Source organism: Centropristis striata, chromosome 19, assembly GCF_030273125.1.
Source record: "Centropristis striata isolate RG_2023a ecotype Rhode Island chromosome 19, C.striata_1.0, whole genome shotgun sequence".
Lineage (NCBI taxonomy): Eukaryota > Metazoa > Chordata > Actinopteri > Perciformes > Serranidae > Centropristis > Centropristis striata.
The window spans coordinates 11,527,036-11,548,635 of record NC_081535.1 but is presented as its reverse complement, the minus strand read 5'-3'; the positions used below and the strand labels follow the sequence as shown (position 1 = coordinate 11,548,635).

The following is a 21,600-nucleotide window of genomic DNA, read 5'->3' as shown; positions in this document are numbered from 1 at the left end:
TTTCACACTTTAAATACACCAAGACTTTACACACTATAATGCATTCAGCATTTTGCTCATTTTTATTCCATATTTGTGCACAAATTAACTAGGAGTTCACTGACAATCAGGCATTCGTCTCAGGGCAATACTGCAGAGAAAGTTGGGCCACGTATATCTCCAGCAGCAGCAGCAAATATAGCTGTAAACCACACCCTCTCCTGGATAGTATGTCATTATCAGCACCTTTTCTACCCCTATTTAACATGGTTGTTAATTAACCCAGATATACCTTTAGTTAAAAAGGACATCTTAATCAATTTAGACTAATAAAATGTGTAGTCCACAAGCCAATCATTACTTTTTTCCCCCTCTTTAGAAGTTAAATCTTGTTTAAATGTTAGGTTAATTGCAGTAAGGTGACACGACTGTTATTTCTTGAACTTTTACCTGCTGTGAGAGTCAAAACAAAACCGTATAATGTCATAGATTTTTTTTTAAACAATTTATAAGTGATTATTTTATTTTTAGTAGGTTTTTTCTTTTGCATGAATAAAATCCTCTCCACTGTGGATGAGACTGGAGACGCTTGATTTTGTTTCGAGTTCCTGTTGATGTTAATCCAGTGGATGATCCTTTACAACGTGCCCGCTTTCTCAGCGGTTTACAGCTCTGGCAGCACCGTGCCTCTGGCTTTCAGTCCGCTTCCTGGGGTCGGCTACAGGAGATCGGATATAGAGCTCACCATAATATTGCTGCGGGCGGCTTGTTTAATATTTCTGCTGCAGCAACGTTTGGCTCCCCTCCTCGGGAGACCACGCCTCCTCCCTGCAGATTCACAGGACCCTGGTCCCTCCCCCTCACCGAGCCGGCAGCCTATAACCTCCCCGGGTTTCCGCCCATTCCTCCACAGTTGATTCTTTGGGATGGTATTGTCATGCAAATAAAGGACGCGTAAAATATTCCCCCAGAGCGCAGCGCAGGGCAGAGACTCACACGGACCGCGCGGAGGACACAGACCGGGCCACACGGTGGATTTGTATCGTTTTCGTCGCTACGGACCCGTCCATCTGTCACAGGTAAGTCACAACTCTGCAGTGGATTACATTTCCAGACATGTTTAGTGGCAAAATGAAGCAGCGTAGCCGTGCGTAAACGTGTGCGCACAGAGGTCTCTCTCTCACTCTTGGATGTGGCGGAATGTGGGGTCTCTCTCGCAGTCTGTTGGTGAGGAATCGGAATTCATGCGGACTTTTCTTGTCTTTTTTTGTCTTTCCCAGACCCCCCTGGCCACATGAGCAGCGACATATAGCCGGGACGTGTAGCCGGGAATCAGGTCGGACCGTTCAAGGAAAAACCTGCGGAGGCTGCCCTGTGGAGATAGTGGTCATACTTCCAATTGCCCCAAGTGAAGTCGGAGGTGTTTCTCCTCTCCATCCACTGCTACAGGCTACCTGCTGCTGCTACAGAGGGGGGACTACGTCTAGAGACCCGTGGATCGCTTGAGAGCACCCTTTTATGTTTTAGGGATTTTAGGATCTCTCAAATATTAACATTTTTGCACACCAAGTGTGTTCCTCTCTTGTCCTTTTTGGGATATATACAGTGATCTTCTTTTTTTAGTACTTTAACGTGCCTTAATAACTGGTTATAATCCAGTCTAACTGTGGCATTATCACCAGACCTGAGACGCTCAACAGGGAGAAGACGATTATTATCAGCTTTAGAGCCCAGGCAGGATTACTGGTTCCACCACCCCTCCAGCGAGCTGAAACCATGAGCCAGGCGGATGTGTCGACTTGCTCCGCGCCGCAGAGGGTTTTCCAGGAGGCGGTGAAGAAGGGCAACACCAAGGAGCTGCACTCTTTGCTGCAGAACATGACAAACTGCGAGTTCAACGTCAACTCCTTCGGGCCAGAAGGACAGACGGCCCTGCACCAGTCTGTCATTGACGGCAACCTGGAGCTGGTAAAACTGCTGGTGAAGTTTGGTGCAGATATCCGGCTGGCCAACAGGGAAGGGTGGAGCGCTTTACACATCGCCGCCTTCGGGGGCCACCAAGACATTGTGCTATACCTCATCACCAAGGCCAAGTACTCCTCTGGCGCCCGGTGATCTGTCTCTGCTGTCAGGTAAAACAAGAAAATACAACAACAAGTGGAAAATAAAACTGCAACACACGGGAAAGCCAGGCTCTTGTAAAAGCAAAAAAACTGCCATTATCTACATAGTTGTGCCAAATTATATTAAAAAAGGAATAAAAATAGACCTGCACAATAATCTTCCCTCATTGTAAACCAAACGGGGCCCTCTGTGCACTCCTGAGTGAAGCACCGCATGGTTTCATACACAGCGACACGAATCTTAAACAAAAGCAACGCCATCTCGGTGAGTTTGTTGGTACTAAAGCTTTCCTCTTGAATGTGTATCGTCCACTATAAAAGAAGCCAGTGTCTGTGTATATCACATGTGTGTGTGTTTGGACTCCAGAGTGCAGATGGCCCAGTTTTTTTCTATCCATGACCTCCCATTCCCAGTTGAATAGTTTCTTTGTGAGGGGGGGCTGTTTTTTTGCTCCTCATTGTTCACTTGTAAAACCCTTTTTAAGTTATTTTATATGAAACACGGCACTTGATGCTACATGGCTGCATGCTGGAATATCTGAAAGGGAAGACACATGAACAAGAGAAGAAGGGTTGCCCTCTGTTGGCTACCAGAGGTCTGTTTTCTTTAATCGATTCATTGATTTTTTTTTATTTTGATTTTTTTTTACTCAAAGAGCGGCATTATGGCTATCCAACACGCTTTCAGATGTGTAATCATTATGTAACAACAAGTGACTCCATCATTGTTGTGAAGTACTGTACACAATAGCTTTACTTTGTTTTTTAAAGAGAAAAAAGAGACAGTATCTGAATGCGCTCTCATGCAGATCTTGCCATGCTGGCGTCCAACTTTTCAGGCCAGTTTATTTGCGACCGATGGTCATTGTGTTATTAAGAAAAAAAAGAAACCGCTGCTTTCGCTTTGTATCAAAAAAAAGTCGCATTTGGAAATCACTTTATAATCTCCTTTCAGTATTTTATTAACATCCTAGTCATCACTGTGAAAGCAGGCTGGGTTTTTTTTTATTTATGAAGGTACATTTAATTGAGAAGATGCATTTTTGAATATGTTGTGGTTCTTCTTAAAAAAAGATCTATAAGTGTAAGAATATCTAGGGTGACTCAAGCTGCTTCAGACTCGTAGTATAAACTGTCCCGTGTGGAGGTAGACCTGCCACTCCCCCCCTCCCTCCCTCACCCACCCACCCATCCACCCTTCTGTTAAAGCCTGTTGACCCTCAAGAGGACTTTCTCCCCCCTTTCCTCCCCCTCCTCCCATTAAAAGGACTTTGTTTGGTTGCCTTTTGCCAGCTACCTCGACTATAAAGTATTCTCAAGTTGTTCAGCTCTCTCACCACTCTGCCACGTTGTTTGGAGTCTGAGGGGATTCACAATTTGTCTGTGATCATCCAACATGCCAGTATGTTTTGTTTTGTGTAGCCTAACAGACAGATGGACTTCAATATAGAAGATGCAATGAACCCATTCCTGCATCCTCAGTCGGGACAGTTTATTTTACACTACAACCAAACCAATTCTGTCAAGCAATGCATCGTTTTGCCTTTTCTGCAAGGGTTCTCTCTCTCTTTCTCTCTCTCTGTATGTGTTTGTCACATTGTTTTCCCTATAAACCTCCACTTTCCTCTCTTTTACTTTCTGTCTTCATCAGCCTTTTTTTCTATTATTTTCCAGTCATACAAAAAAATGGAATTGTATCGCATGACTTATAAATGCAGGGAGTTTTATTGCACAAAAATGCGGAGCCTTGTGCGCCCCCAGTGTTTGTACGGGGTAACTGCAGGAGCCAAGGCTTTGGAATAGTTACTACTACTGAGCAGGACCCTAATACTGTTGGACGATGAAGACTTTAACAACACATGACTATTGCAGGATGTCATAGAAAAGGAAATTGGTTTCATAAACTTGCCTGCTGCATTTTGAAAGTCATGGCACCCTAACATTTGTATCAATGCTGCTTGTATGTTTCTTTTTTTTGTTAATGTTGATGTTTTTTTGTTTTTTTTAAAGCCTACTGCTCAAACAGTTGTATAGAAGCTTCACAGCAGCACTGGATCACCACATGAGAAGCTGTTGAAAGAGAGAGTGTGTGTTTTTTTTGTTTCTTTTTGTAATTGAAGTGTGTTTGTGTGAGTGTGTGCTTCTCATGAGGGCCAGCGCGTGTGTCGCTGTTGTTAAAACTTCCCATTTTTAAACCTGGAACAACCACAAATAAACTGAAGCGATAGATCCACTACATCAAGGTATATAGGTTGGTATCAGGCAACAAATTAAATATGCATCGCTTGTCTTAAACTTGATGGGGTTTTTTTCTCTTTTTTTTTTTTTTTGTTTGAATATTGCACTGATGACTGTTGTTGAAAAGTTGGCTTTTATGTGTCAACATTTTTAATTTTTTTTTCTGAATAGAAAAAAAACAAACACAACAAAATACTATTGTATAAATATATGCTCCAGGTGATAATGTCCTAATGTGTGTGTTACTTTGTGGAAAAAACATGATGTTTTTTTAAACAAAGATGCGTGTATCTCTGTGATTGGGTGTATGTATATATACATATGGATATATATATTGACGCTGAAGATGATGATGATGATGATGATGATGATATCTTGGGGCACTTTCTTTTCTGAAGTGCTGTCTTCCTGTTTTTTTTTGAAAGGGGAATAATACATTTGATGGTAAGATCATTGTAACATGATTAAAAATTGCACGGTTGTGTGGTTGTTTGGCTTACCAGGGTCATAACATTTATGACGTAAGGAGCCAGCCGCCGGATTGGTGTACATGAGTGAGATGATTTTTTTTTTAAAAGAGAAAAAAAGTGCTGACTTCTTTGGACCAAGATGTGTTTCTGGTCTTGCTTCATTTCAAGCAAGAGGAAACAGCTGATTTTTCATGAGTGATGCAGATGTTCCATCATGTTTGATTTTGTTTGTATTCTTTTATTTTTGAACGTTTGTAACACTGTGATGATGACGTGATGTCATGTGGAGATGAGTGCTGTATTATTTTTGTACGTTTGTGTACAAGCCAGTAAAGAAATCATTAAACTCAAATTTCTCTGTGTATGCATACATTTCTTCATCTCCCAAGCAAAATAGTTTTCACTGACTCAACTCCTCCTCCTCCTCCTCCTCCTCCTCTTCCCTCCTCCTGAATTTTTTATAAAAAGGTTGGTTTGGGAAACACACCCCTACCCTCCTCTCTCTCTCTTTTCCCTCCCTGTCTTCCAAGCCGGGCCCAACCCAGATCCCCATTCTCTCCCTTTGTCATTCATCTGGCCTCATCCTTTCACTGCCGGGATAAAAGAGCCCAGTGCATTGTGGGTAGGCTCAGTTTAAAGAAGGGTCCCCTCCCCTGTGTGTGTTGTGGGAGAGCTGGTTTTATGTTACCCCCACACACACTCAAAAACTTTCCAACACACACTCCTCTCTTGTGCTCTCTTTCTAACGATTAAGGCCCGAGCTTTTGCGCTGCAATTCAGCTCTCTGCTAACAACCTGCTTCAATGTGTCTTTCACTCATCATCTAAACTCTTTTCCTCAAATTATCTTTGTCCCATTCACTTCACCAACCTTTTCCCATAAGCTGTGTAACACTGCTTCTAAAAAAGAAAAAGACTCTGTGAGTCTCAATCAGCTGATTTGCTGGAAGGGGAACAAATCATCCCTTTTATTTTTCACGTCTGTTTCTGTGATTTTTCTTGTCAAATATGTACTTTAAAGGCTTCTGAAATGGTGCATTAAATGGCCCTGGAAATGGTTGGTTAAACTGTTAACCACTCTCACTTCATTTGGACCAGCCATGAGTCAAAAAAGTACAAGACGTGTTCATTTGCAGCCAAAATGGATTAAGAAATCCTTGAAAACACTGGAATATAATGTGTTGTTTTCAAGGTTTGGAACTATTTACATTTCAGGCTACATACAGGGTTCAGACAAAGTCTTAATAGTTTGGAAAATGCTCCATTTTACTGTTTAAAGTTATGTTTTCAGGGTTTTCAAAGGTTAAGAATATGTTTCAATTCAATCACTCCATGTTAAATGATTGATTTTTATCATAATCTGGTGTTTCATCGACACAATCACACATGTAAACCAAAAAATGAAAATGAAATATAAATTTTCCTTATTTGTTTGAAAAAGAAATGGTTTTTTTTCTTGTGTTCACTCTTCTATGATAGCTAGACAAATCCGCTGTTGATTACCACAAGAAGGTGCTGTAAAAGCTTGAAAATGCACCTTGAAAACGCTTAAAACGTGCTTGAATTTGATTTTGGAAAATATGTTGGAGCCCTGTAAGAAACATTATGTTAATGTGTGCGTGTGAAGCCTTTAAATTAACATTTCAATCATTTTTTTCACTGTGTAGCCGCACTTCTAAACAGCACAAGTTCGTGTTGGTTGCATGTCTCGACACCTGTTTGTTTGAAATGAAACCTCTCATTGAGTCATGTTCTCCCCGTTTCATGGAAGTGCTGCATTGCAACTGATATTGCGCGGCTGTGGGAGGGTCGTGGGAAAAGCGACACAACAATACATCTTCCTGCATGTCAGACCTGTTCGTGTTGTAACATTTGCTGGGTGTCAACCTACAGTTAACTGTAAATGTTTGAGTAAGGAGGGTTGACAAATGCGATTCAAATAACGGTTGCGGTTCCTAAATCTTCATCTCAGTAAATTTAGATTCTCAGTGACAAAGTTTAATTGTTAAAGCAGCCTTTAAACTTGTGGCTGCTGAACCATCTTTGACCTCAAATGTTCTGACGGCACCAGGTGCCAACTTTGTCAGATTCAAACTCTGAAGTTAGCTCGTCTAAACTGCAGCCCCCTCTGTGTTTTGATGCCGTGGCAGGCTGAACGGGCTATCTGGCTTGCTGCTCGCTTGTCCTTTCCTCTCTCCCTCCCAGTCTCTCACTTCTGCAGGATGTTTTTGTTGAGCTGGGTTCCCTATTGTTCACACACTGAGCTGGCTGGCCTCCCAGGGTTGCTGCTGGCTGCCAGGCCCCCTAATAGGTTCTTCATGTGCCTTGGCTTTCCTCGCTCGTCTTGGTCTGGCCTGTGCACGGAGCAGCTAGCTTTGGGGAGCCAGACAACACAAGGCATTTAAGGAGGAATTTTGCCGAGAAAATCAGATGGAGAATTGCTTGGGGAATCACTTTAAAGTCCAGAAAACGTAAGAGTGCAGCAGCAAAATGATTAAGTGAACAGGCCACATTTCAATACATAACCGGATACAGTTCTCTGTATGCTTATGTGTTGTTTTTTTGTTTTGCTTTTACACATACATTGGTTAGGGTTGCCCCTTCTTAGTCAATTAGTAGACTTATTGATTGTTTTGGTCTTAGTTGTCTCAGATTTCTTTGGTTAATTAGTTATTTCTTATGTTTTTTCAGTGGCTCAAGAAATTTACGAGCACATCTCTGGTAAACACAAGATTTAAAGTGGTGCTTTTGCATGATATTTTGCGTAGAAACTCAGTTTTGCAGGTCTATAAATAAACTCAACTAAGCTATTATTCGACAAAATGGTAAAATCGAATATCTTTAGTGGAGGAGAACCTTTAAATTGAGTACGATATTGTTGATGCGTTGACGTTACAGCAGCTGCAATCAAGTGCATCTGATTATCTTCCACCTCCATTCAAAAGGCCATTGTTCCATGGCTCATAAAATATTCATATCCATGCTTACACCCCTCATTTGTAGGGTTACACTCAACCTGTAGGACACAAGATTAACTGAACATCTTGTGATATGTGTAAAATGCAGTTTAATTGGTTTTGCAACACTGAATTCCTCATTTTATAACGGCTCCTGTTCAACGTTTGTACAATGAGCTTTGATTCTGTGTATGACTTCCTCAAAGTGCCTCTGTATTGACATGATTGCTGTATGATTGGGTAATGATGTAATACAAACGGCTTTTTTGAATTGGTTTTTCATTTGGGACACATATGAGGAACTTTTCGAGTTGCTGCAGGAACCTGCGGCCACACAAAGAGGAACTTAGAAAAGCGTTAAACAGTCTTTTAGTTTCTTTGCACCTGATAAGGCAGAACAACTCTTATCATTCTTATTGGTTCAAAGTTTGAGGATGTCACTTATTTCCCACCACTGCTCCACCCAGGGTCCACCTGACTGCAGGTCTAATCAGCCACATGAAAATAGCTGTGTGGGCGTGCAGGCCTTAAAATATGTTTACATAATTAATAAGGTATGGCACAGAGCCCTGACATGTACTTCAGTAAATTTCCCACGATTACACACCTTTCAGCATCACAGTGCTTTAACCCTATATGGTTGACAGGGAAGTTACTTTACACACTTTTAAATATACAGCCGTCTATAAAGTTGGAATAATTTTGTTTTCAGACACAATCCTCTGTTAATTGTTGTTTCATTTTCATTGTGACACTTTTGGACGAGATTGATTAATAATGTTTTGAGAAGATATACACTTTATCTGTCAATAATACATCACATTGTCACAATCATTTCATGGAGAGAGGTGAAAAATATTCTAACTTTATAGAGGACCGTGTAGTTTATTTTTTGCAGTGGTGGAAAAAGTATTTAGATCCCTTACTTAAGTAAAAGTACTCATACCACATTGTGAAATTACTGCAATACAAGTATGAGTCCTGCATTCAAAACCTACTGAATTAAAGGTAAAAAGTATCAGCATCAAAATGTACTTAGAGTATCAAAAGTAAAAGTACTCATTATGCAGAATGAACCCACTCAGACTGTTAGTTGTAAAGTTATTCTAAAAACATTATTAGATTATTATTATTATTATTGTTATTATTGATGCATTGATGTCATTGACATGGCATTCAATTTAATAAAAGTAGGGCATATTTTAACTACTCAATATACTCATAAGGTTTAATTTAAAAAAAAATGTTGAATCACTTTAAATGTATCATGTTTTTTATGTAAAATCATGGCCTTTAAAGTAACTAAAGCTGTCAGCTAAGTACAATATTTGCCTCAAAATGTAGTGGATTAGAAGTATAAAGTTGCATAAAATGGATATGCTTAACAAGTAAAGTACAAATATCTCAAAATTATACTTAAGTACTGTACTTGAGTAAATGTAGGCCTACTTAGTTACATTCAACAAGTGATTTTTGCAACACAAATCTGTAATTTGCCAATTAAATGTTTTCAGCCTTCTGAGGGCAAAGACAACACTTCCCTAGTATTAACTTTAACCTAGTGGATATGGTGAACCTGTTTGCAAACAGTTGCTTATTTGCAGATCAACACTAACATGTGTGTGAGACCAGGCCGACATTAAATTGATGTATATGTAAACTTTGCTGAACAGTAGCCATGATAATGTCACATTGAAGCTTCCTACATTACCCACAACTCTCTGGAGTCAGTTGCTCTAATGACATCATCTTCAGATGAGATGACTGAGACTGAGGAGAAAGAGGTATGGTTTGTTTCTTCTTGTTTTACAAAAATCATGTATAACTTAATCGTCACCCGTGACCTTTGACCTTAGCAAAAATTAGCCACAGGTAAGGTTAAAAACATGTTTAATGTTCAATCTCTTCATTCAACTGTTGCATGGGTTTGTTTTCTTTTAACTGGGAGTGATAAACAGTGGAACTGAGTTTCCTTCACCCATCAGGACAGGTATGTATTTATCTAACAAGAACTATTGGTGGGACAATAGATTGTTTATTTGGATCCAATCAGTGATTGAATGTAGTATATTTCCTCAAGTGGCCCACTGAACTTAAGCACAATTTTGCCATGTATATACTTTTCTTTCAATTTTATGCTACATTTATGTGACACTTATAGTTACTTTTTACATAAAAACCCACTACAATATGCTTATATGATGTGATGTTGCACGATTCTGCTAAATGAAGCAATGAAATGCAACATCCAAATGCTCTTACATGTATTGATTAGTGATTAAAAAAACTAATGTCAGTAATCTTTAATAATATAACACACAAATTAACCATTCAGCACCATGATTACTGTTACTTTTGATAGTTAAAGTGCAGTCTGCTGATAATTTCTCTACTTTTACTTACTTTTATCTGTCATATTTCTACTTCAGTAAAGGATCTCAGTACTTCTTCCATCTCTGGATCCTTTTTAGTTATTATCTTGGCAACAATTGCTCTACCTGGTGTCTTTTATCATACCCCACTGTCTCATTACCTAACTAATCAGTACATTTTCTCTGGATTCATCTTTTATGAAATCCAATCGTGCACGTATGTTGCTTTCAGTGTTGCTTGCAGTTGGTTAAAGCCCAGCAGCCAGCAGCCCAGTGTCAGAGTCAGTGATGCTGCTGGATGACAGTGAGCTTGAAATCCTGCTGATACAACACTTTCTCCCCAAAAACAAAAACATGTCTGTCGCTAAACACGACCAGTGAACACCCCCTCCCCAAAGTCTGCCTGTGAGTAAGAAGGGGAGTAAAAGGAATAAAGTGAGAGAGAGAGAGAGAGAGAGAGAGACAGGTGGTCGGGCCGGTCTTTTCCTTGCCCTCCGCTCCTTTTTGAACTTTTCTTTCATTCTTCCAGTTCATTCTGTGCTTCTTTCCATAGCACTAGTGACAAGGCGCTCCATTCACTGCCTCATTCTTCCACCCCTCCCTCCTCCCTCCATCTCCCTCACACACCCCGACCCCATCCCCTCCCTCCCGGCTCCTTTGTCTAGCTTGCGGGGGCCTGCTTTAGCTGCTATTCACCAGCCAGACGGACCGCCATTGACTGGACCCCCCCACCTCCTCCTCCTCCTCTCATCCTCCCCCCTAACATCCCTCCCTCCGACAAACACCCTCACACACACATATGCACACAGCAACCTGGCCATTCCCCACCCTACGCCCTGTATCAGGCAGCTGCTATGCTAATAGGGAGGAAGGGATGGATGGAGGGAGGGAGGGGTGAGGACGAGAGACAGAGCAGCCAGCCTATAGTAAAGGGACAGAGGGAGGGAGAGCAGGGAGAGTGACCCCGCTCCTCCATCTCCATAGCCATGCCAGAGCAGCAGCTCGCCTCCTGTTACACAAAGGGAGTCCCCCGGCCCTCCTCCCCCTTCTCCCCCCTCTCCCCCCTCCTTCCACCCCTCTGTTCCCCTCTTTCTCATTCAAATCCATTTTATACCCCAGTGGTAAAGGGAGCTGTAAGTGCAGTATGTAAAGTAACCTTACTCCTGCCCTGCGGGCGTAACCATTCAACACACACAGAACAGCCTGTGTGTGTGTGTGTGTGTGTGTGTGTGTGTGTGTGTGTGGAGGTATGGGCTGCAGTCCTAAACAAAGCAGGGGAATGGACACACACACACACACACACACACACACACAGAATTGACACCTGTCCTTGAGTCGAGTTGCATCTCCCTTCATACTCACACAGTGCTGCAGGACACACTGACATGCATTATTCTCACACACACACACACACACACACACACACACCGATCCCTATTTTGGTATTGAGTGATGTATACTTAACTTTATCAAATCAATGAACTAGAGCATGATATAAGTAACTGTTAAACTGATAAAAAAAAAGTGTGCAGTCAATCAGCTGTTTCTGTAAAAGTTTGTTTTGAAAAGAGATTTCAAAGCAGCAACAGAGAGTCAGCTGATCTGATGCTGAGTGGAAAGCTGTTCGTTCCCGAGCCGAGGACCCAGATCTGCAAAGGCTCGATCACCCTTTGTTTAACCTTTATTTAAACAGGAGAGTCCCATTGAGATTAAGAGTTTCTTTCTCTAGGGAGACCTGGCCAAGGCAGGCAGCAACATAAACAAAAACACACATAGCTACAGGCAGAAAACACAAAAACAGACCGAATTAAAAGGAACTAAAATCAAGCAGAGGGAAGCAACATTTCAAAAGAGAAATTAGGAGTCAGTTTCATAAATAGATTCCGATGGAAACTGAGGGAAACGAAAATGGAAATGATTCAGTACACCTAGCAAAAAGTCTAATACAGCAGCCCTGCAACAAATGTGACACCTCATTCATATCAATAGGCTTAAATATAGGAAGTGGCTGGATTAATGCCACATATTATGGCATTTATGCTTGTCCCTTGTTGGACAAAACCCTAAAAACAACCACAGTCTGAATAGATACTCCTTTATTATATTACTGTGAAAAATGAGGTGCAGATGTGTTGTAAATACATTTTACTAAGATAATATGAGCTTTATTTATTCCACCATGGAGAAAAAATAAATGGGAAGAATTGAAGAATCAAAGTAAAAATAAATAATAATAACTATAAGTGAAACAAGATACAAATGTTAGTAAAAACAAAACATTGATAACACTATATACAAGACTAAAAAAAATACAAAAAATTGTGTATGATGGATACTTGTAATAAACATATGGCGAGTAGCATTGTAGCTGCAAAAATGTTAATGTTAGTTTTTTTCTTATATAAAATGAATGCATTTGATCAAAAGTCTGGTTCAATAAGCTACTTTTTGCGCTTTTAGCCTGTCAGACTGACACGCTGGCTGTGTGTTGGCATGTTTGTGTCAGCAGCTTTTTTCTGGTAGCATGTGTACACATCTCTTTGGTGTGTTTTTGGGGGGAGGGAGGGATGTGTTGGCAGGAAGGCATCCCTCTCTCTCTCTCCGTCCCTCCTGTTCTGTTATTTACCCCTGTGCAGTGTGACCCGGTGCCCCATCAGGGAGGCACGTCCCATTTGACATCTGCCTGTTTGTAGGGGGAGGGAGGGAGGGGATACAAGGGGTGGGGTGCCCATATGGAGCTTCCACCTCCCCACACCCCCACCCGACCCAGCCTTCCGCCGTCTCTAACACACACACACACACACACACACACATGCACATGCACACACACACATGCACACACGCGCACACACACAACTCCTGCTGCCTGCACCCTTTGTTCCTGTGTGTGTGTGTGTGTGTGTGTGTGTGTGTGTCAGATGCCATTCCAACACACAGACCTGCTGCAAGCTGAGATAGATAGATAGATAGATAGATAGATAGATAGATAGATAGATAGATAGATAGATAGATAGATAGATAGATAGATAGATGGATAGATGGTTAGATAGATAGATAGATAGATAGATAGATAGATAGATAGATAGATAGATAGATAGATAGATAGATAGATAGATAGATAGATAGATAGATAGATAGATAGATAGATAGATAGATAGATAAATGGATACTGATTTTCACACCTCATACTTGTATTTAGTTTACTTTTTATATATACTTTTGGCAATAAACCAACTCAATTATTGGCATTTTGTGTCTCTTCCCGGTTTTTGTCATGGCCTTGATCCAGGTTTATGACAATAGATAGATAGATAGATAGATAGATAGATAGATAGATAGATAGATAGATAGATAGATAGATAGATAGATAGATAGATAGATAGATAGATAGATAGATAGATAGATAGATAGATAGATAGATAGATGAGTATGTTGAAAGTATACTTGATTAAATGTACAGTTTGTAGCCTTCCACCACTTGTGTACTCTCTCATAGTGCTCTGTATACGTTTGTCAGTTGGATGGATGGATCAGCCCATACCTAAACCCTGCTGTCCTCATGTGTTGCATGATAGGGCGTACCAATTACCCTGTATGGATTATCCTCCTACACAATGATTCAGTGTGCTGGATGTACAATGAGCAGGCTGGCCGCAGGGCTGGATCTAGGCTAACGAGCTCGGTGGAGTTTAAATGGCCCAGTGTAACACTGACAAAAACCTGTCGGTGATACTGCACTCTGTGACAGCACGTTCTCTGGCCGGGCCCGCTGCCTTTGTCTGACAGCCTGTTTACAATAATACCTCTTGTTAAAGGGCTTACAGTGAATTAGGTTGTTAATACATATTGTGACACAGCTGTTGCAGCTATTTTTTCTATTACAGTGAAGAAAATTAGGGTTAAATGGCTTTGGAAATTAATCTCTATATGCGTTGGCTGAATTGTTTCTTTCTAGCTGTGCGATTGAGAGCACGACTCATCCTTTATTTAGGTCAGGTGCAGGTGAACAGTGCATTAAAGGGAGGGAAAAGGAGGCCATAAAAACAGGCAACATTTTGATCCTAGCAGGTCCTCGACTCATTAACCAAATGGCTGACATGATGAAGGAAATAAGCAGTCACAGAACTCACAAAAATAATGATGACACAGAAAGTATTTGAATAAATTATCAAATGTCAACATTGCCCATGTTTCTGTAGACTGACTACTGGTGGTAGATAAGATGTTTTATTTAAGTTAAATAGAAATACTGTATTCTGAAATACTCCATGAGTTCAAAATGGTGCTTAAAAAGTAAAAGTTTAGAAGCATTATCAGCAAAATGTACTTTTTTATTATGATATTTCTTTGTTTTTATAGAATATGATATTATTCTGTTTTTATCACTGACAAAACTAAGTAAGATTATTTTAATGCATAGTTTGTTAATGTGGAGCCACTTTTAGGTACTTTGTATGCTACAGGGTAGATTAGTAGTATAGTACTGTATCATATCAGAACAGTAAGGTGTTGCACACATTGGTATACATACACTATTCAGGCTGGTATATATACAGTACTCTGGCTGCAGTCCACACACAATGTGCATACAGACAACATTACAACATTCATAGATTGGATATTTTTAACCTCATTATCTCAGGATACAATTACTTACATAAGAAAAAAGTCTTTGAACAGTATGAAAACATTTTATTTGTTTAAAAAAAATCACAAATCTTACTGTAATATTAACTTTTTGCAGCATAAACTATACGTTTTTTCAGTATCTCCCTGTTGGCCACCGTATATGTGTAGACTATCACTATCTCCCCCCAAAAAACAACAGCTTATTAAGACCCATATTTACATTTATGTATAAAGGGAGCTAAAGGAGAAAGTCAGATGCTATATTTAGGAAATGCTCCTGTGAGTCGTATTTGAAGGCAAAAACAAACTATACCTCTGTGGTTGTATGGGTTGAAAGACTTGAAAGAGTTTTTATATCATGCTCTTCTGCAGTGATGATATGTGTTCCTAACACTTTTTTTCTGATCTGAATATAAACCTAAAACAGCTGTGTGGATATACAATGATGTAATCGAAAGAAACATCCTATGAAAAACTTTCTCTATATTATTCTTATGTAAATTAACTTTGTGGGTTCAGCTGTTGAGTTGAAATATTGAACAATATAAACTGACACCTGACATATTTTTACACTGTCAAGAGTCAACCTGGTTGTGTTATTTTTGAGATTAGCGCATATAATTATTAATATATATGTATAGATATGTATGCATGTATATGTGTGTGCACGCATGTGTGTATACATGTGTGTCAGGGAGTAATTATGGAGAATAAAGGCCTGGTTGTACAGAGTGAAACTGTGGGTTTTGAAGTGAGATGGAAGATGCTTTTCTGTTTGGCTGAGCAGACTCAATGGTCCCATTCAGCCAGCCCCCTTACTGCCCATTGTCCTCCCACCACCAGCCCTACACACACACACACACACACACACACACACGGCTGTATAGACTCAGTAGAATTGGAGTGGAGGCCTGGAGTAGAAAGAGAGATGGAGTGAGCTCCTGCTGAATCTGAGAGCTGCTGGGGGTGAAGTGAGGAAGAGAGGGGAATAAAACAGAGCTGGGTGGAGAGCAGGGATGGAAAATAAATTGCTGTGCTTCTTCATAATCTTCATAATCGGTATAATTGTGCTGCATGTCTCTGTAGGAGTAGTTTGTGTTTGGACGCGGTGATATATTAGTGGTGGGAGATCCATTTAGATCTTTTACTCAGGTAAAACCAGCAACACCACAGAATGAAAAAAGTATTAAAGTGTGTTATTAAAATGCGTTTTATTCTTCATAACAGTATATCTGTCATATACCACTTATACTATACTGTGTATATCTCTGCATATATTTAGATATATTTATTTATTGATGTTCATACCACCACATGCAACAACTTATTTAACTTATTAACATGCTAAAATGTATTTTCTCCAATGTGCAATATCTGTAAAAACGCAAAAGTAATCTCAGGAAAACAAACAACACAATAATATTTATGAATAATAATGCCAAATAGCAGAAATGTATGTATATGTCTTATTTTTTTATATTCTTATTCTTATTCTGTTCTGACTGTATATCTATGTGTTTGTATCTTGAGCTGCTGTGACCACTAAATTTCCCCACTGCTGGATAAATTAAGTCATATCTTATCTTATCTTATCAAAACTTGAATAATCAGTCTCTTCCAAAAATATATCACAATGAAAATGAAACCACAATTAACAGAGGATTGTGTCGAAAACAAAATTATTCCACCTTTATGGGCGACTGTGTACATCAAAAGTAATGGGAATGCCAAAAGACTGTTATATTTATCATATATATTACGATATATTCACTACTGGTGCATCAACATAAGCATTTTATTCTTCTCTTCTTTCTTCCTTTTTCTACGTTTTGTCTTTTTCCCATTTCCCTTTTTTCTTTCCCCTTCCTTTTTTCCATTATAATAATATTTTCATCATAGCAAAATAAAAGAAGCCACAAACTGCGTACTGTGAGGCTGTTATATAGACGTAGTGTGGAAAAAAATACCACATTTTCCTTTTAACAGTAGTGAGGTAGAAGTATAACGTAACATAAAACGGATATGCTTAACACGTTTCTCTGAATTGTACTTGAATACTTGAGTAAATGCACTTAGTTATGTTCTGTCGCTGTCTGTAACTTTTGTGTGAGAAACGGTTTCTGGCACATGTTAATGTCCAGCTTTTCACAGTTTTCTTAGGTCACCTTCTAATGCCCTAAGTTAGACCCCTCGTCCGGCACTTAACCAGCTCCACACGGCAGAAAAACCCCTCACACAATAGTCTGTATACGAACACACAGTGCTCACACAATAGTCTGGCTAGAGCTGTGAGGAACTCACACTCGCCGGGGGTTAATGATCGTCGGCCATTGGTTTGGAGCCCATTAGGCCATTGATCTGGCTGCGTCTTTTATGCCACCTGGGGAAAGGAATGTGCCGGGTCTCCTATTGTGTCTGCCTGTCTGCGAGTGTCACAGAGTGGTCATACACCCTCAGTGTGTGTGTGTGTGTCAAAGAGAGGTCAATCAAAGCAGAATGGGCCAGAGTGTCCCACACTGTGCAGAGACAGTGGAGGATTGAATATTGTTGAGGTCACTTGGTCAGGGGTCATTTGCTCTGGATTGATTGAAGACAAGCAGAAAAAAATGACACGCAAACATCTATGAACTCACACTGACTGCACATAAACACAAACACACTCTGATATGCACATGATACGTGCTCAAACCCCACTGTGCGCTGCCTCAGACACCAGGGAGGTAGATAAATGATAATGCAGAGCTCAGCACCTTTGGCGACTACGTGAGGCGCATACATACACAGCACACACACAAAGGGAAGAAAGGAGCTTCATTCATAGCTGCTTCTATTAGTTGGCTGAATTTATCGCCTCTCCTTATAAAACATCCCTCTTTAAAAACAATAAAACGTCTCCATGGGTGGAAAACAACTAATTACAAGCACTCTTGTTCCTTTAATTGAGCAGCTTTTTCATGCACTTCTGCTTTTTGAAAGAAAAAACTGTCTTAAATCAGTAACTCTGCATTCAGTAAAGGTGAGTTTGGGTTAGGCAGAATTCAACTTACTTGTGAGGCATGCATTGTAATGGGTGGAATTTCATGTTCTTAATAGTTAATGAATACTTTATTAATGCTTTATATGTATTAAAACATATTACTTTTTAAGTTATTAAAAGGTTATATCATTTTATGACAGAAATATTTCAGCATTTTTAATATTTCAGCTATTGCTCAACCTGGAAGTCTATTTTTTTTCTTTCCCCGTTATTTTATTCACCTCTTTTATGATTTAAGAGAATTGTGGTTTTGCATCATTAACCCAAATTTCAATCTGTCCTCCTTATTAGTTACATTTTTCTGGTATATAAAGTATTTACTGTGAACCACATAGGCGTATATGAGTGAACAGACCACTCTCTTGCATTATTTTGCATATTAAAACAATTTTACTATTGATACATAAGTGTTAACTACATTTATCACTAAGGAAACATTTATATGACTGCACTAGTAGCAAATTCATATAATAGATAGCTGATTTTATATTTCGAGCTTGATTATTTGATGGTGAAAATGACACAGTAAATACTTGGATTACTGCTGGTGGAATCCAAATAATATATCTTTTTATTTTTGCTAAATGATGAAGATAGGATTGGCTTTATTTTGCTTATATTTAATGGTATAATTTATGACTTCTTCGCATTAATTGTGAGACGTTCGTTATATATTTTGTTGAGTTATGTACCTTCCGCCAAAGACTGGTACAGTAGAAAGTTATAGTAGCCTAAATCAAGTATTCCTTAATATTTGTGTTACCATTTTACTGTTTTTATATAATCGGGAGACTATGCACTTTACATTTCATGAATCTTTTGTCCCTCATGAAGTTATTAATGAGAAGGTTGTTGGTCAACAACTAATATTTTTTTAAATTTTATTTGTATAGTTGTCAACACAAGCAATCTTACTTCTACTTGTTTCCCTTCCAATCCTGAAACTTCTTTGCAATTCTTTCTGGATTCTGTCTTTTTGGAGCAAACATCTGTTGGATCTCAGACTTGGTGAAAACACTCAGATGACACAGCTGGGGTTTAGAGGAGGGGGTTAGAGCGGGGTCTTTAAAAGTTGGGGGCTGCCAGTTGGTCGGCCATGTAATCAGAGTTGAACTTGAAGAAGGAAAGAAAGTGATGTCCAACAAGAGCAGTGTGTGTGCATGTGTGTGTGTGTGTGTGTGTGTGTGTGTGTGTGTGTGTGTGTGTGTGTGTGTGTGTGTGTGTGTGTGTGTGCGTGCGTGTGTGTGTGTGTGTGTGTGTGTGTGTGTGTGTGCGTGTGTGCGTGTGTGTGTGTGTGTGTGTGGAGGGGGGTCCTCTGTCGGCAGGACAATAGACAGTGGCAGCAGCAGCAGCAGCTGACCAGAGAATCCCTTCTTCTTTTGTCATCCTGTATAATGACGTCTCCACCACACACACTCTGTCTCCCCCCTCTCCCCCCTTTCCCTCCCTCCCTCCCTCCTTCTCTCTTCACCCCATCACTACTCATCCCTCCTCCCTCTCTGCCTGATTTGGCATCAAGGGACTTGTGCATGTTCTCTTTCTTTCTCTTTCCTGGCATCTATTTACTCCTCTCTCTCTCCCATAGACTTCTACGTCTTCTTCTGTTTGTCCTGTTCTCCGGAGACACATGTTCTACATTATTTACTGTGTCTTTGTATGTCTGTGTTTGTGCAAGTATGTGGGTTTGTATATATGTGTTTTCCATCCTTTGCTCCTGAAGAATGTAACCTCTGAGACACTCTACCAACTCAGTAAATATCTCCACTCCAGGCCATATGGTAACTGTGTGTAGGTCCAGCTCCCATCTGTGTGCAACCTGTGTGTGTACTAACGTCTGTTTTACTCTGTTCAGCATGTCTGCTGGGCCTTGTTGTGTTCTTATATAATCCCAAATGTTTCCAACAGTTTTCACAGCCACAGAAATCTGTTATTTTAATCAAAGTAATGGCTGTTTCATTTAGAGTCAGTGGAGTCATATCCCCTTTGTGCATGTGTTGCTAGAAGCTGTCATGAAATAATTTTTTCTCCAGTTTTGAGGCAAATTTTCATGAAACCCTTGTTAGATCTTTGTCTTTTTTTAACAATAAACTTTAACCGGATGAAGGATTTTAGTCATCAGATGTCTGGATGTGAAGTTATCAGAGAAACAAATTGAGCAAACATTAGTCCATTAGTCCTGGAGCCTTACAGCCCCTACGGGACGTCCTGTGTCTGCCAAACAGTCGAAGAAACACATATTTTCTAAAGTGAAAATGCTTTATTCAGTGTTTTTACCATTTTTAATGATGCGATCCATTTGTTTTGGAGAGGAGAAGACCTCTGGGATAATTTGGCTCCTGGTAAAACTCTCCTGAACAATGAACACCAAGGGAATCCTAACTGGGAAAACACATAATATAACAGTAATGTGATGAAGACTCCAATGATCCCACGCTACAAAATAATTACTTATTGTGCATTTACGTCATTCTGATCCATTTAGATGTCAGCCAGTACAAGGAGCTGGTGTGAGGAACCAGCTGAAGCAAACATGCGGTTAGCTTCGTTCTCAGCACTTGAAGTTATCGCTTCCTCTCTCTCTTCATGGGAACTTACACACAATTTTTCCTCTCTCTCTCTTTCCTTTCTCCTGAAAAGCACACTGATGTGTGTCAATACAGTTTCTCTGTGTGTGCTGAGAATGCGAGAAGTATGTGCCTCTGGTTATCTCAGTGTGTGTGTTTGTGTGTGTGTGTCTCCTCCAGCCAGCACCAGGTGATATGGCCTGGTACGGAAGGTCACCGCTGTGATGTCACTTCCCCTTCCTCTCCGGATATTCCCAGCATTCTCCTGCCAGCAGCCGGGAACTCTGGGAACTAAGAGCAGGAAGCCTGGCTCCTTCGCAGAGAGAGAGAGGGAGAGAGAGGGAGAGGGAGTGAATGGTGGTGAAATTGTCTGGTTATTTTGCAGCACTGAATGACTCATTTACTGTAAATAAATAAAAAACAAAAAAAGCCAAACAAAGTGGAAACTGAACAGCTAATGACACAGGAATAAGGACAGTGCTGTTGTGTACAGTTTCTACTTTTTTTACTGTACAAATGTGTGTGCTGTGTTTGTGATATTGTTAAATAGCCAATAGTGAATCATCTGTTAATGGAGCAATATTGCCCCCTTCTGGCTGTTTCCAGTCAATGAAAAACAATCTTGTCTTCTACATGACAAATCCTATAAAATCTCTGTGTGATGCTAAGATTTGCTTTATTTTGTAATTAATTAATTATAAATAATGACAATAATAATTTTATTGAAAAATCAATATTTCTTTTGATATGGCCACACAGCGTTGTAATTACACCAAATGAGGAATTTCTTGTTTTATTATTTTTATTTTTATATTTTTTATTTAGAAAGTGCCCTGCAAAGACAGATGATGACCAGAAAGGCATTCAAAGACAATAGTACAGTATTGTAACATACACGGTGATGTTAGGCATCCAATGAAACTCTGAAAACTGAAGAAAAAAGAACCACACGAGGGTTCAACTGCTATCTATGTCTGGTGAACTCTGTATGTGCATGTTTTTATTTTTTCTTGATCCTTGATTTTTTCCCCTTTTTCTTGTTTTTTGATTCATTAAAAAAATTTTTTTTATCTATATGTGTATTGGTGTTAATTTACTATTCTACTTATTTATTCATTTATTTATTACAGTTTATTTAATCTGTTACATCTTATGTTTTTATTTAGTCGTTAACTCAATCAATAATATGTTATATGAATGTTGAAGTGCATATGCAGGCATTTGAGCATACA

At 39.7% G+C, this 21,600-nt stretch overlaps 1 protein-coding gene across 1 annotated transcript; it reads left to right on the top strand.

Annotated features, from left to right (window-relative positions):
• Positions 1 to 920: 920 nt before the first annotated feature.
• nrarpa (NOTCH regulated ankyrin repeat protein a) lies at positions 921 to 5,170 on the top strand. The gene is made up of 2 exons (XM_059358675.1): positions 921 to 1,058; positions 1,260 to 5,170. Exon 2 carries the CDS (start codon positions 1,756 to 1,758, stop codon positions 2,092 to 2,094), a length of 339 nt encoding a protein of 112 aa, XP_059214658.1. The 5' UTR covers positions 921 to 1,058; positions 1,260 to 1,755; the 3' UTR covers positions 2,095 to 5,170.
• Positions 5,171 to 21,600: the final 16,430 nt, after the last annotated feature.

Coding starts and splice junctions, on each gene's coding strand:
- nrarpa (XM_059358675.1), top strand. CDS start 1,756: ATGAGCCAGGCGGATGTGTCGACTTGCTCCGCGCCGCAGAGGGTTTTC.